The 13,952-nt window shown below is 39.2% G+C and overlaps 1 protein-coding gene across 3 annotated transcripts in view; it reads left to right on the plus strand.

Annotated features, from left to right (window-relative positions):
- Window positions 1-13,952, plus strand: part of espn (espin) — a 53,764-nt gene that overhangs the window by 15,926 nt on the left and 23,886 nt on the right. For all 3 annotated transcript variants that reach the window (XM_088082337.1, XM_088082335.1, XM_088082336.1), the window contains exons 5-8: window positions 892-1,023; window positions 3,388-3,643; window positions 4,183-4,466; window positions 9,950-10,108. In XM_088082337.1, the coding sequence (XP_087938463.1) occupies window positions 892-1,023; window positions 3,388-3,643; window positions 4,183-4,466; window positions 9,950-10,108 (831 nt within the window). The remainder of the gene's footprint in view (window positions 1-891; window positions 1,024-3,387; window positions 3,644-4,182; window positions 4,467-9,949; window positions 10,109-13,952) is intronic.

Here is a 13,952-nt window from a genome sequence, read left to right on the forward strand (position 1 = left end):
GGCTTATAGTTTCACCACCACTCTCACCTTCTACTTTGACTAACATTTATTTGTGTCCAGGTCTGGTCAGCTGTTTCCGCCTGATGTATTAAAAACAAAGAGGAAATTGTGTTTTTTCTTGTCTGATATTTGGACAGCATAAGAAGGGTTTAAAACTAAACTCAAAGAACGCTGACCTAACTTATGGGGTGCTGGCCCAAGTGTTGGACTGGAGAGAACATTATTAAGAAGCTAACACGACGAGTAAATATGGCAACACAAAGCTTTCTCAGTCTGAGAACAAGCAGCTTAGTCTGGCTTCCATCTGGCACTTGACAGGGGTGTTTCAAAACAGATGCTTTAACCTGTTCCAAGTTTATTTTGATTTACCAGAAATGCTTTGTATTAAAAAGGAAGTACAATTCTGCTTTTAGGAAGGATATTTCATTTTGTGTTATCTAAGATAATGATTTATGAGCAGCATGGTGTCTGTCTATGAATTACATCTCAATGACTCATCAGGTCATATTTTGGATCCTCCAAGTGAGGGTGTTGTAACTAATTCAAATGTAGTTATGGATATTTTTCATTTTTGAATCATGGTATAACTGTAAACATTAGGTGTGTTTTCTGATGTCCAGTGTTTATCTTTTTTATACTGTAAAGTGATGTTTTTTTTCCTGCAGTATTGCAGTTGAAATTATTAGAGCTAGTATTTCTGTTAACCCTCTGGTCCACATGTGAGTTATGTAATTATTCAGTCAACACTATGCATTTTTTTTTTTACGTAGTTTCCGCAGAACTAAACACCTGCCATGTTTTTGCGCAAATTAGATTACACACTACACACATTCAATTTTCAGCTCAGTCAAACTGACTATATGACGCTGTCTCTCTCGTGTCACTCTCCAGTGCTGTCAGATCCTTGTGGTCAATGGGGTGGACTTGGGCATCAAGGACCAGGACGGCTTCACAGGAGCAGACCTGGCTGAATACAACGGCCACTCCCAGTGTGCCAAGTATCTGCGCACTGTGATGAACATGGTAAGAGACACAGCTGCGCATCCTAACTCCAACCTCCCTGTGGACAGAGCCACACCTAATGAGAAATGATCAGTGAGGATCAAAGTATTTTAATTTACACGTATTTGGAATCCTGCCTAAGAAATAAACCAAAAGAAAGAAGAAATAAGGTGCAGTTTATACCATCTTGATGTTCCGTCTAGACTTTTATATCTAATAATATAAACTAACAATAATACAGCTTTTAATTACTTCATGAACAATATCTCTAACTCCACTGATTGGATTTCTTAACTGAATTTTGTGCTATTGGCTCTTTAAAAACAACTGCCTTTAGGTCAGTGGTTTTTAACCTAGAGACTGGGACCACAAATGGCACCCCAAGACAAATCTTTTGGGGCCACAACATGATTAAAGAGATGAGAAAGAAAATATATTTGTTTTTTCACTGTTTCGTTTTTTTTTTGTTGTTGTTGTTTTTAATTTTGTCCACTTTTGTTTGGCCTATAACAAATCAACAGATGTGAGTATCCAAAGCAAAAATCATTGGTTACTGTTCACAATTCATGCCCACACTACTGGGTTGACCTGGGGTCATAAGTAGACTTTGCCTTATTTTAAGGGGCCAAGCCAAAACAGTTTGAAGCCATGGCTTTAGGGGCTTCAGTGGCAAATGTTTAAACAGTATCTCATCAAGCATTTTCACACACTAATTGGTCCAGTGGGAACTCTACTCAAAACAAGAAAACATACTGTAATTGTTCTAGACAGAGAACGGCATGTGAACTGTTGCCTTGTTTGTTCTATTAATAGGACAAATACCTAACTTCCACTTCATCCCACTCTGCATGAAATTATAATGAATTATCATGTCTGCTGATATATCGAATCTCAAACTGTAGTCCAAAGTCTGTTTGAAAGTATTTATATAATAAGTTTAAATATAATAATAATAATGATTAATAAATCAAATTCTTACTTAGTTGGTCCCCCAGAGCTAAAAGGCATTCTTGGAAAACTTGTGACTGTTCATATCGCAGAACAAAAATAAACTATAGCTGTCACTGAGCCAACATGTCCCTTGACTGACATTTTTCTCTGCTAATTACCAGAGATATCAACTCATGATATACAGTTTACTGGACATCTTCCACCCTCCGGTATCCCCAAATGACAGGAGGAATAATAACTCCATCAGACTGAACTCTCATAGGTGTGTGGGAAACATATTTCCCCCCTCTTGTACTCTTCCCATTAGGGGCACTGAGCCAAATGAGTTCTGCGCTGTGGGAAAAGCAGAGGGCCCCAGAGTCTTTTTGATCAGCTGTGAGATGTTTCATTAGTGTGCAGTAATTAAACTCATAATACTGTTCTCCTCTTGGATGACATCAGGCACTGAGGGGTGGTGGGATTTAATAACTGATGAATGAACAAGTAGATAATTCATTATAACTAATCCATGTATCTGTCTCGTGTAATGACACTGTATCTTTTACAAGTAAATGTAATTAACCAGACATGTTCTAATAATGAGTAATTACTTCAACTAACTAACTTAAGCATTTTTCGACATAGACACTATGTTCCCAAATTTTATATTTAAGTGAACAGTGGAAACAATAATTCTGAAATTGGTCCAGTATTTGGCGAGAATGCTGCAGCCAGCAGCAGCAGAACAGGCTGCAATGCAACTACACAAGGCATGTTCATACCATCAGTGTTCATCTACGAAAAGTGCTTTTTTTTCTGCCACTGAGCAGTTTAGATTGTTAATGTAATTGTCTGATATCATTATGGAAAGGATCCTGTTAGAGGTAGACCATTTTGTTAAGAATAATATCCTTTTTGTTTAAGCAGAATCAACCCCAAAACTGCAGTCGCCAAACCTACCAGATTCCATTTAAATACCCAGTAATTACAGAATCTGAATATTTTCGCATCAAACCGGGTGAATTTAAGGTTTATTTTAACCAAACCAGAGTCTGTGATTGTTGGAACTGTGGAAAGACAAACCAAGACGATATTTGTGAGTTTTATTTGTTACCGTCAACTCTGAATGTTTTACGATGATAAAATTAATGTTTATTTAATAATGGAATCTGGTGGGTTTGGTTTAAGTGATTTCGAGACTTTTTCTGGTTAAACAAAAGGTTTTAACTCTTTAACAAAAAGGTCCAACTCTGTACGGATCGTTTCCATAACATTGTGAGACACTACAAACAATAATACAAGCATGTCAGTGACATTAGTCACTTAGACTCAATATTAAAATTACCCTTAAAAAATTAATAAATGATGGTTTTGTCACTCATCCACATCTTTGGCAGTCCAACAAAACTGATATAATATTATACGATTGTATACATGATCTGCATCCTCTTACAGAGTGTGGAGCACCGTGTTTTATCTCGGGACCCCTCAACGGACCTCGAGTACAAACAGCCAGACTCAGGCCTCTCATCACCAAACACCACCATGCCCCCTGCCAGCCAAGCGGCACACTTTGAAATCAGTTCACCATCCAGCTCCCTGTCCAACTACGACTCAGCCAACTCCAGCCAATCCAGCACTGGGGAGAAAAGGAGCAGCTTAACAATGTCACGAGGCCCACCTGCTCAGCTGAACACAGTTGCACATACAGGTCTGCAATGCACGCAATACAAACATGCAACTTTTTACACTAGACTAGAATTTTTAAGGTGAACCGGCAAGGTGCCACTGGTTTTATTTAAATAATTTGCCAGCAATATCCCATTCTGTTTGCTAAACTAAAATATCAAAGAATGATGAGTGCAAAAGTCAAATAGATTTTTTACCAGGTCATTATCAGAATGTTACTGTAGATGAAACAAGCTTTGTTGTCTTCAGTCATTTAGCCATAAATTATGTACTGTTGCTTCTTTTGTATGCCAACCGTAGCATCCAGAAATGGAGGAACTCTTAGAGTTTACAACATGCAACCCTTTGCTTCATTTGGATATAGGTGCATGGTATACTGGTGCTGCACCCTAGTGGTCTGTGTGCAGACAGTTAGATTTGGATGGAGAGGTGAACCATCATTAGACCAACTAATTTTTCTCACTCAGATTTGATTGGCATATTAAGAAAAGCAAATAAAGTAAATGTTGAAAGTTGCACTTAATTCTTTGTTTTATCAGTCTGATTGTGTTTTTCTCACAGGTGCATCAGAGTCAGCCATTTCAGACATGCAAGCATATATGGACATGCTAAACCCAGACATTGGCTCTGACATGCCCAAGAAGAAGGAGACCCCTGCTGATGCCACCTCCAAGCCCCCACCACCACCACCAACCTACCCACCCCACCTCCCCACAGTCTCCCCGGTGCCCCCTCCACCCCCGAGCTACCCAGCACCAAAGCCTCCTCAGGAGCCGACGTCAGCAGAGTTCCTGAAGGTGAAAAGCAACTTGCGACATGTGGAGAGCAATACCAGCAAGAAGGAGGTACAGTATAAAGACAAACAGACAGTGTAGTATATCCTAGTGTTTCTTATATGGGATTATGCACGTCACATGGCAGGTATCTTAGATACATTAGGTTGGGTAATTGTTGCCCAAACATGCATAGATATACCAGGCTTGGAAAAAAAAAAGTTGAAACATGTTTAGCCAAGTCAGTGACATGATGATTATTATTGAACAGTCCTAAAGACGTAGAGGGATTGTGGTGTTTTGAATAAATTGACCATTAACTTCAATTTTTCCTGGTGTCTAATATGTTGGGTTATTGCTCAAGTTGGGCCGTTGCTCTTGTGTAACATTGTGCCTTGTCTGGGTGCCCACAATGATGTTATTGTGTTAGCATGGCTAACGAGGCTAACAAAGATGCTCATTACCGTGGCAGGCATGACATACACAATTGTTGTTGTGATGGGTTTGATCTTAATTCCAGTAATTAATCTGGCTACAGATCACTCAACAGGGTGCTGAAAGAGCTGACAAGAAGCCGCAAGTAAAACTGGCATCAACATCAGTTTCAGTGCTGCTTCTGGTGGTTCAGTGCTGCTGTGAAGAAGCATACATTAAAACTGGTTGTGAATTTATTGCTATTGAATTGTAACTGAGTTGAGAGAACGCTGTAATTAGGACAAAGATAACCAATCTGAGATCACTTTCACCTCATGAAGAATTTATCTCCAGGTTGTTGCCATGACTTCAAGTATGAGGATAACAACACACAAGTCTCTGTTCAGTGCAACACCACAAGTGTGAGAAATATAAATTTGGTAAATTTTCTAATAATTATTGTTTTGGTATTTATTTTCTGCAAGTACAACAGAAGCAAAAAATATGTTTATAATAATGTTTTTATTTTACATAGTAATTCAGCCCATTCTCATTACGAACTTATCAAACATGGCTGCTTGGCCAGTGATTTTGGCATCAGATGGTACACAAAGGCAACTTTCGCAGCAGCATGATAGACCGCTGTACAGCGTCAGTTTGAAACGCATAATTTTTAACACCTCTGAACTAGCCTTATTAAAAGATGTCGGTGCAGAAGTGCAGTGTTGCTGGAAAAATCGATTGTTCAGTCAGAAAGACAGAGGCTATGTGTGTAGATCTGCAATGCAAAGTCAGATGTTGTTAGCTGCTCTAAAGTCTACAGGTAGCAATAGTGTCTTGTCTCCAGAGTGAGCTGTGTGTTTGTTTGTGCGCGCATGCGCCATCAGCCATATGGGGGAGAGTTTTTAATTAGTGCCACCCCCTCTCCTCTCTGTACCCAGGTGACCAGCCCGGGGCGCGCCCTCATTAACAATGTAACAAAAGCCAGTGCTCAGATCACATGCACACATGCGTGCACACACACTAACACACACAATTAAGATCAGTGTCTACCATATACATTGGGAAAAACAATCCACTTTGGGAGTCATAGTAACAGGGAACAGTAACTTCATCAAGGGACACAGCCGATCAGATGGACCAGTCTGACAGCATGTAGACATATTACGGCTTGGAGTGTTGAAAGCTAACTTAAAAAAACTCATATTACTGACTGGCTTAAGAGCCCATTGTATGCAGTTGAAGGAGATTTCAGACTTTTTTTTTATTATTATATAGGCACTCTGTGCTGCTGCTCCGCTCCCCTCATTTGTCTGTATTTGCCTTGACTGAAGTCAAATGTTTCGTGTAAAGCAGCCAAACAAATGACTGCTTTGCCTCTCACGTTTTCATACTTAAGACCCACTGTAGTCCCTCCAGAAAACTTGGACTTTGAGATCTCACCCACGATAAGTATATTTTCTGCTGCTAATTCAGGGGCACTGAAGTCTTGAATATTCTCATAATCCTAAAGCCTGAGAGATTTGAGTGTGGTCGGTCATGGTGAGGGCAGCACCTGGGTCTTTGTGTTTTGCATAAGAGGCACTGAGGCAGGATTGGGGAGTGGTTGGTCTGCACGGTGCTGGTGACATCATTGCCATTACCGTGGCCGGCCTGATAGGTTATTGATGAGGCCTGCAGGTAAAGTGAGAGGCCAGGTAGAGTGACAGGCGTAGCACTGAGCAGAGAGGAGGTGACACTCTGGATTTGGTGACAGCTGCTCTCTGTGCTCTGCTGGGCTTTGTGGATGAGGCTCTGTGCAGAAAGGAGGAAAGCTGCAGGAGAGGACTCTTAACGCTAAAGGTAAGGTGTTATTAAGAGGAGAAAGAAAACTTTGTTTTTAACCAGGCAAAATGCCTGTCATGTAGAAGTTTGGATTGCAGACACAGAAAAGATATAGAAAATCGCTTTGTGTATTTTGGCTCCAGGTTCTAAAGCTGCAAACTCTAAAGTTTAAGCTGCGATATGAATGTGTTGCATCTTGTCATGTTTTATTTGTCTTCTTTCTTTGTGTGCAAGTAACTGTTTACTCATCTCAAAATGGTTAGTACAGCCTGCCTGTGTGTGTGACCTTTTATTATCTGAGGCTTTTGCAAAACCACATGCAGATGTGCTGGCTCATTTCAAACTGCAACCAGGCTTAACAACCTATGATAATGTGTACAAATACATTAGACTGTAAAAACAAATATATAACAATGACTTCATGCTGACAGACTGATCCATATAATGGGAAGAAAGGCAGTCAGTGTGTGTTTGTACGTCGGTGTGAGGGATGGGTGGGGGGAGTAAAAAGGCTTTGTACATTTACTTTTGTTGGCCCACCTCCCTGGAGGATGACAATCAAACCATCTGTAGTGCTCCCCTGCTCACATTACCCTCCCACCTGATGAGTGCTCAGGGACCATTTCTGTGACAGCAGACATGAGTCAACAACACTCAACAGGCTTATATGAACTCAGAACGTGACACCACAGAAAAGACGAGAGGTCAGAGGTCAGCTGTGAATTATTTCCAATTCTGTTAACAATATACATCTGCTTGATGTCTGACACACTTTGCTGGAGTTTGTGAGAGGTCATGGTGTCGGTAAACATTATGTAATGTGTAAATGTAAATGAATGCCAGTCCAATGCTGATCCCTGGATTTGAAAGGCAAAGTAACAAGAAACTGAATCACTGTGACATTGTGCCAACAACTACAGTCACTTTTGGGTAGACAACTGGCAATTGATTTGAATTGCAGAGATATGTGAAATTGGCAAACTTGTTCATTTATACCGACATTTTCAGCCGATACTGTAACTTTTTAAGATATATAATTAAACCCAGTGGTCTGATCTATCTAACATTTCTGATGTGCTTTTTTTTAAATGTATTGTCATGCTTTGCCAGCACCTTTGATAAACTATATCTACCAGCACGAAAGCTAGCAATGTACTGCTGTGAACAAGGGCAGCAGTAAAACGTATTATTGCCACCTAAAAACACTCAAGTGAAAATGATCAGTTTAAGTGTTCACTAAATTTGGAATATTTTCACTGCTTTACCTTATGCACTGATTGAGGCAGCAATAGCTTAGCAAATCCCATGTTCTGTGAAGTAAAATCATAGTTTTGTCAATGGAATCTTCAGTTCCCTGTCAGAAAATACGGTTGGACGATAAGGTGAAAAAAACTTTCTAAGTATAGCATAATCTTAAAATGATACTGATTTTTTTTGGTAACCATTTGAAGCAGTGTTTGCTCAGTGGGGTTTCATTTTATGTGCATGACATGGGGGGTGTTGTTTAAACAATATATGTGATTCAGCCTATACATTTTGCTAAGATAACTAAGGCATACTTGTAGTTGACAGCTGTCAAGGTTAAAGTTCCAGCGTGTAAGATTTAGGGGCATCTATTGGCAGAAATGGTATATAATATTCTGTTTTTATCAGAGTATTATCACATAAAAATAAAATTTGTTGCCATTCATATTTACATATGGTGAGGGTCCTTTTCCACTGAGTCTGCCATGTTTTTTCTACAGTTCCCCAGAATGGACAAATCAAACACAGGCTCTAGATAAGGCCATTATTTGTGCTTTTACAACGGTTACCATAGTTCTCCTACACAGCACCCTGGAGAAGTTTCAGTTCTGCAACTTCACCGCTAGATGCCACCAATCCTGCACACCGGACCTTTAATTCTTGGAAATATACAGTGAAAAGGGCTGTTTTTGAAAACTTTTGCATGTTACGATAAAAAGATTTGATGCAAAGTTTTTTGAGTAAAGTACAAGATGCAAATGTAGAGCTTTTTGCATTAGGAAAATGAATCCACAAATTGACTGAAGACTTCATTATGTAAGTTATTACGGCTGCTTAAAATGCATGGCGAGCTTGTCTACTATTAATGCGTGGCTACATACAGCCTGACACAAATATATTGTAAAAGCAGCATATAGTGAAGAATCTCAGATTGACAGGTGTTTGATATCCTGCCTTTACAGGTCCCGTTGCTGGAGATAAATGTCAGAGCGTAAAGTGAGAGTGCTCAAATGAAAGGGCAAAGTTAGTGACCTCTCACCCCACTCTGTGGACAGAAGGGTCTCACTTACATTGGTGCAAACGCTGCATGTGAACTCATGTTCTGTGGCCCTGCAGTCTTGAAAGAACATGAAACAATGCTAATATCTTACAAGAACTGAACTGCAGCTTTGTTGTGGTATTCAAATAAGGCTGCTTTGGTCACACGAGAGAGCTAATCTGGCAACAAAAGCTACTAAGAATGTCTTGCAGTGTGTTGTCCCACAAATGCCAAAAGCCTAGTTAAGCCACATTAAGACCATTTTCTCTACAACGTATTCCTACAATACCAATGATTCACCAATGTAATTTTGTTAACAAAATTGTAATATTGGTGAATGGACTTGCACTTGTATAGTGTCTTTCTTGTCTTTCAGTCACTAAAAGTGTTTTCACACCGACCCATTCACACACATTCATACACTGGTGGCTGAGGCTACCGTACAAGGTGCCACCTGCTACTTAGTTACCATTCACAAGGGGTTCAGTATCTTGCCCAAGAATACTTCGACATGTGGACTGGAGGAGCTTGGGAAAATGTGACTGAACCACTGATCTTCTGATTAGTGGGTGACCCACTCTATCTCCTTAGCCACAGCCACCCCGTTGGCCAATGTTGGCACCTTTAATTTTGGAATCACAATTTTCATCAAATTTAATTTCTTCTTTCAATACAAGATTCCTGTAATGGAAGGAAATCTGCTGCCGAGATATAAATCGCCTTGCCCTAAAAAACTTTTTGAAAAAAAGTTTTCAAAAGTTTAACTCAAATGACCAATCAATTAATCGACTAATCATTTCAACTTTAATAGTAATTTCACACAAAATTCAAAAGTTGCAAAGTATAATAATAGTGATGGATAATTCTCTAACTTATCCCTCCTGTTTGAATGGGCTGAATTTGATAATTTTGCCCTAATTAAAACTAAATCTTAAAACATGCAGATGGACACTGAGTAGAAGATTAAACCGAAGTTGTTTAAAGCGACTCATTTTTCTTACTCTCATTTTACTTTTTTGTATTTCTTAAACAGCTGACTCCTGGAGAAAACCACAACAAACTGCGGCGTGTGGATTCAAACAGGAGGTCAAGGAGCTTCAGCAAGCAGCCCAGCACTGGGGATTACTACAAGACCCTGGGCAGCGACACAGCCGAGCCCCGAGGGAGTAAAGGCATGGCACCCAACGAGGAGGTAAGCCAGAGCTCTGATGTCTAAGACATCAATATGTTCAATGTTGTGACTGCACCACAAACATCCGGTCCATTAAATCAAGTATATGGACATATTATCTATTCAATGTTCAAAATGTCTGTTACACTAAGGGATCCCACTGCCATATTGTGCTTAATATTTTGGCAAATATTTAAGCATTTTTCTCTCAATACCTTTTAGTTACAATATTGTCAAATGCTATATTTGTAAAGGTTACAACGACAACAGAGGGTCTGTGTTCCTCTGTATCCACATTCATTACTGTAAACCAAGCGCTGACCCGATGACTGTAAGGAAAATGCCACAAGTCTTTAAAAGTTGTAAATGCTAAGTAGTTTATTTAAGAATTAATAGCAGTGGATTGAAACAGACATTTTTAGATATCATATGTCACTTTTTCTTCAGAACCCCTTCTCTGAAATTCATTTATGTGTATGATAAATATAAAACGCATATTAGTGATGATGTGAAATCAATATCAAATCCAGATAACCACACAAACTTAACTTTGTGGTCATTGGGCCAACAACTCATTTCAGACTAGGTTTAACATTATACAGTGATTTTTTTTGAAGATTACATTTATCGCTGTGTAATACAGCATGTACTGCAAAGTGTAGGGCTGTATCTGATTGCCAGCTAAATTATATTTAGCTGTACAGTACAAATATTAGACTCTTGTTTTTTGGGGGTTTTTTTACATATAGAGTTTGAGAGTTTGAATGGGGTATGGCGGGAAGTTTAGGCTGACAGTGACATTCAAATAATATGGTACAACGAGCCAATTTGCCTTCTTAGCGAATGTGTGCTAATTACACTAATGACAGATTGGAAATGTGCACCATTTTTTGTGCACATCTGATATCAAACAAAGGCCAGAGGCTGTATCTTATCAAGCTGCTGTGAGCTATAAATTCACCACTTCTAAGCAGGAGGCAGAAGATAATTATGTCGAAGTCTAAGTCCACAGCTGCCTGTGCTGGAGAGCAGCATGAAAACAAAGAGGGTTCACTGTGCAGCTACATCTGGGGACGGAAATGGCTGAAACTGCATAATGGTATATGGTTCATTAAAGGTCAATATACTGTGCCCTGGTTGTACTTTTTAGGTCTATTTGGGCTTCTTTTAAGGTCCTATTGAGGGGGAGGTTTTGCGGAGTGATGGTGTGTTGGCAATAGGTTACTAAAATGACTGCTATATTTGCCTGTGCATTATGCCACTCAGCATGTTACATAACCTTGTTTCCTTCTGAGCTTTTGTTTGCCACTCAATGCAAACTTCTCCCTCATTTCCATTGCCTCTCGAGTCTCCTTCCTGTTGCGTAAATTGCTCAAGAACCTACAACAAACCACTCAGGACAAAGAACAAGACAAAGAGCACATAGCAGAAAGTCACTAATGACCACACCTAATACGAGTAAATCTCATATTTTAACTTATCGTTTGTTTGTTTGTCTAAGATTCTGTATGTATTCACTCATTGTTAGCTTTTTATATCGTTATGATTTGTTTCTATTTGTATTAATGAATTCCAGTGACAGTATTTTCTTTTTTAATGACATTAACCTAGAAACAAGTTTAATAACATTTAACATAAACATGGTAGATTTAACACAGACATCTTGAGTAGTAAAACAGGATGGCTGCATTTCATTCTGCAACCTTGTGTTATCCAATGTCAATAATTGGACCTTGAACCTTCAGGTTTCAATGTGGGGTAAACATTGATTTTTTTAACTGATTTAATTTCATTTCAGGTGAATTGCAATGCAATTAATTTTTTTTTTTAATTGCGTTCACTGCCAGCCGACATTCCTTTCTACAAAAGGCTGCACCAGGCTGATTTTTAAAGCTAGTGATGATACTACAGTTTTTGTTCCAGCTGCCATCATACTGGTGAACAAGCCTCAGGAAATTTGCAAAAGTGCACATCACACAATATAATTTTGGAGCCTTTTATTTACTTATTCATAGTTTTCAGATTGTTTTTATTTAAGGTTTGATGTTGTAGTTTAGTGTTTTTATTGGTATTCATAACATATTTAACCTTGTGATTAGCACTGGGGCACTTTAATTGTTTTATCTTTCATCTTTCTTGTCATATCTTATCCTGTATGTTGTCTGTGGTGTCTGAAAACTGTTAATGGATACCTTGCATTTTATACTGCAAACTAAATTTACAGGTACAAAAAATATACCTGAACCTGGTATAATATGAAACTTGAGGACCTGGTAACAACCATGTCATGCTTATATCTTATAGCTTATAGGCAGGAAAGGGGTAAAATAATGCTCGAAAGTTAAGCTAAATTTTGTCCATGGAAAAGCGGCATTTCTATTTCACAGGGGTCCCTTTAACGCTCGCATCAAGATATCTGAATGAGAATGGGTTCTGTGGGTACCCATGACTCTCCCCTTTACAGACATGGCCACCTGATGCTCGTCCTATGCAGTTGTTTGCTGTCATTTGATTATGATCAAGACAATATAGTAATAACTGCTTTACCTTTGAAATGCAAAATAATGGAACTGAATACATGTGATTAAAGTTTGAGATTAACCATGATTAACTATTAAAATTATGGGACAAATTGCAATAAAAAAATCATTTGATAGCTCTAAAAAATGTAATGCACCTTATTTAAAAATGACACAAAATTGTGAATAGTTTGATTAGGCTTCTACTGACTAATGTATCACTGATTACTTTGGGTATTAAGCTCAAAATGCCATACAAAGTGGAAGAGAATTCTGTCATAAACCACCTGTTTGCTGCCACATACCTGCACAGGCAGCCGAATGAGAGGAGTCTGTTAGACTCTCATCTATGTCCCTGGAGAGGTGTTTGTATAATCTCATGGGTATCATTGGCAGGAGCATTCTGGGTGATACGGGGTACAATCCACATTGAGCCAATTAAGGTCTCAGCGGGGCCCCTCCTGGTCTCAGAGGCACCCTAGCAGATGGAGCAGCTAATCAACGGGAGAAACGGCACGTGCTGCCAAGACCCATCTGGACAGCCCTCCCCTCTACTCTCTGGGGGGTTTGAAAAGTGAAGGGGGCAACAATGACGAGCACGCGTCTGAAGAACTAAGGAGGGGCGGGGTCGAGTTAAATGTCACGGTCCATTAACTTGCTTCCAGCAGAGTTATGGCACGCTTTCAGAGTGTGTCAGACACGTGCGTGCTGGGGGCGCGCAGGGCGTGGGGGGTTAAAGCACTATTACTTGCAGTGACAGATGGCTTCTTCCCACTGTTTTCTTTCAGAGTTTCCCCCAGAGATTATTAGCTGTGTTATTATCAACAGGGTATTATGTCTTTATGAGTTGATTAAAGATGGCAGGAAGCAGAGGAAGGACAAGTCTAATAGGGCTGCGGACATCTGTCACTGTTGACAGTTTCAATGAAAGAATTTAATGCTCGCTCAGCCCAGAAGGAGTTTCATCTGGCATGCCTGTGCAAGCACTGCCACTGTTTCTTGTATAATTGATTTATTTAATTAAATGAATACATGAATAAAATTATTTTTTTTATGACTCTAAAGGTATTTGTATAAGAACATGTGTTGGTTGTTTAAAGTGTTTTTTAATTATTTTTTTTCCCCAAAAAATATAAAAGCTGGCAAATGGAATACTAAAATCACACTAATTACTGGAGACCAAAACAAAAAGTTCAAGTGGTGTTTCAGTTTTAGCGTAGTATCACTTTGTGGGCCACCTTTCACATCCGTGTTATCAATGACCAAATATTGGCACAACAATGTGGTTGCTAGGAGAAAGTTAATGGGTATAAAATATGACTATATATGACTAATTCTGCTCCCTC

Source organism: Plectropomus leopardus, chromosome 9 (assembly GCF_026936395.1).
Source record: "Plectropomus leopardus strain MGB_pleo_1.0 chromosome 9, ASM2693639v1, whole genome shotgun sequence".
Lineage (NCBI taxonomy): Eukaryota > Metazoa > Chordata > Actinopteri > Perciformes > Serranidae > Plectropomus > Plectropomus leopardus.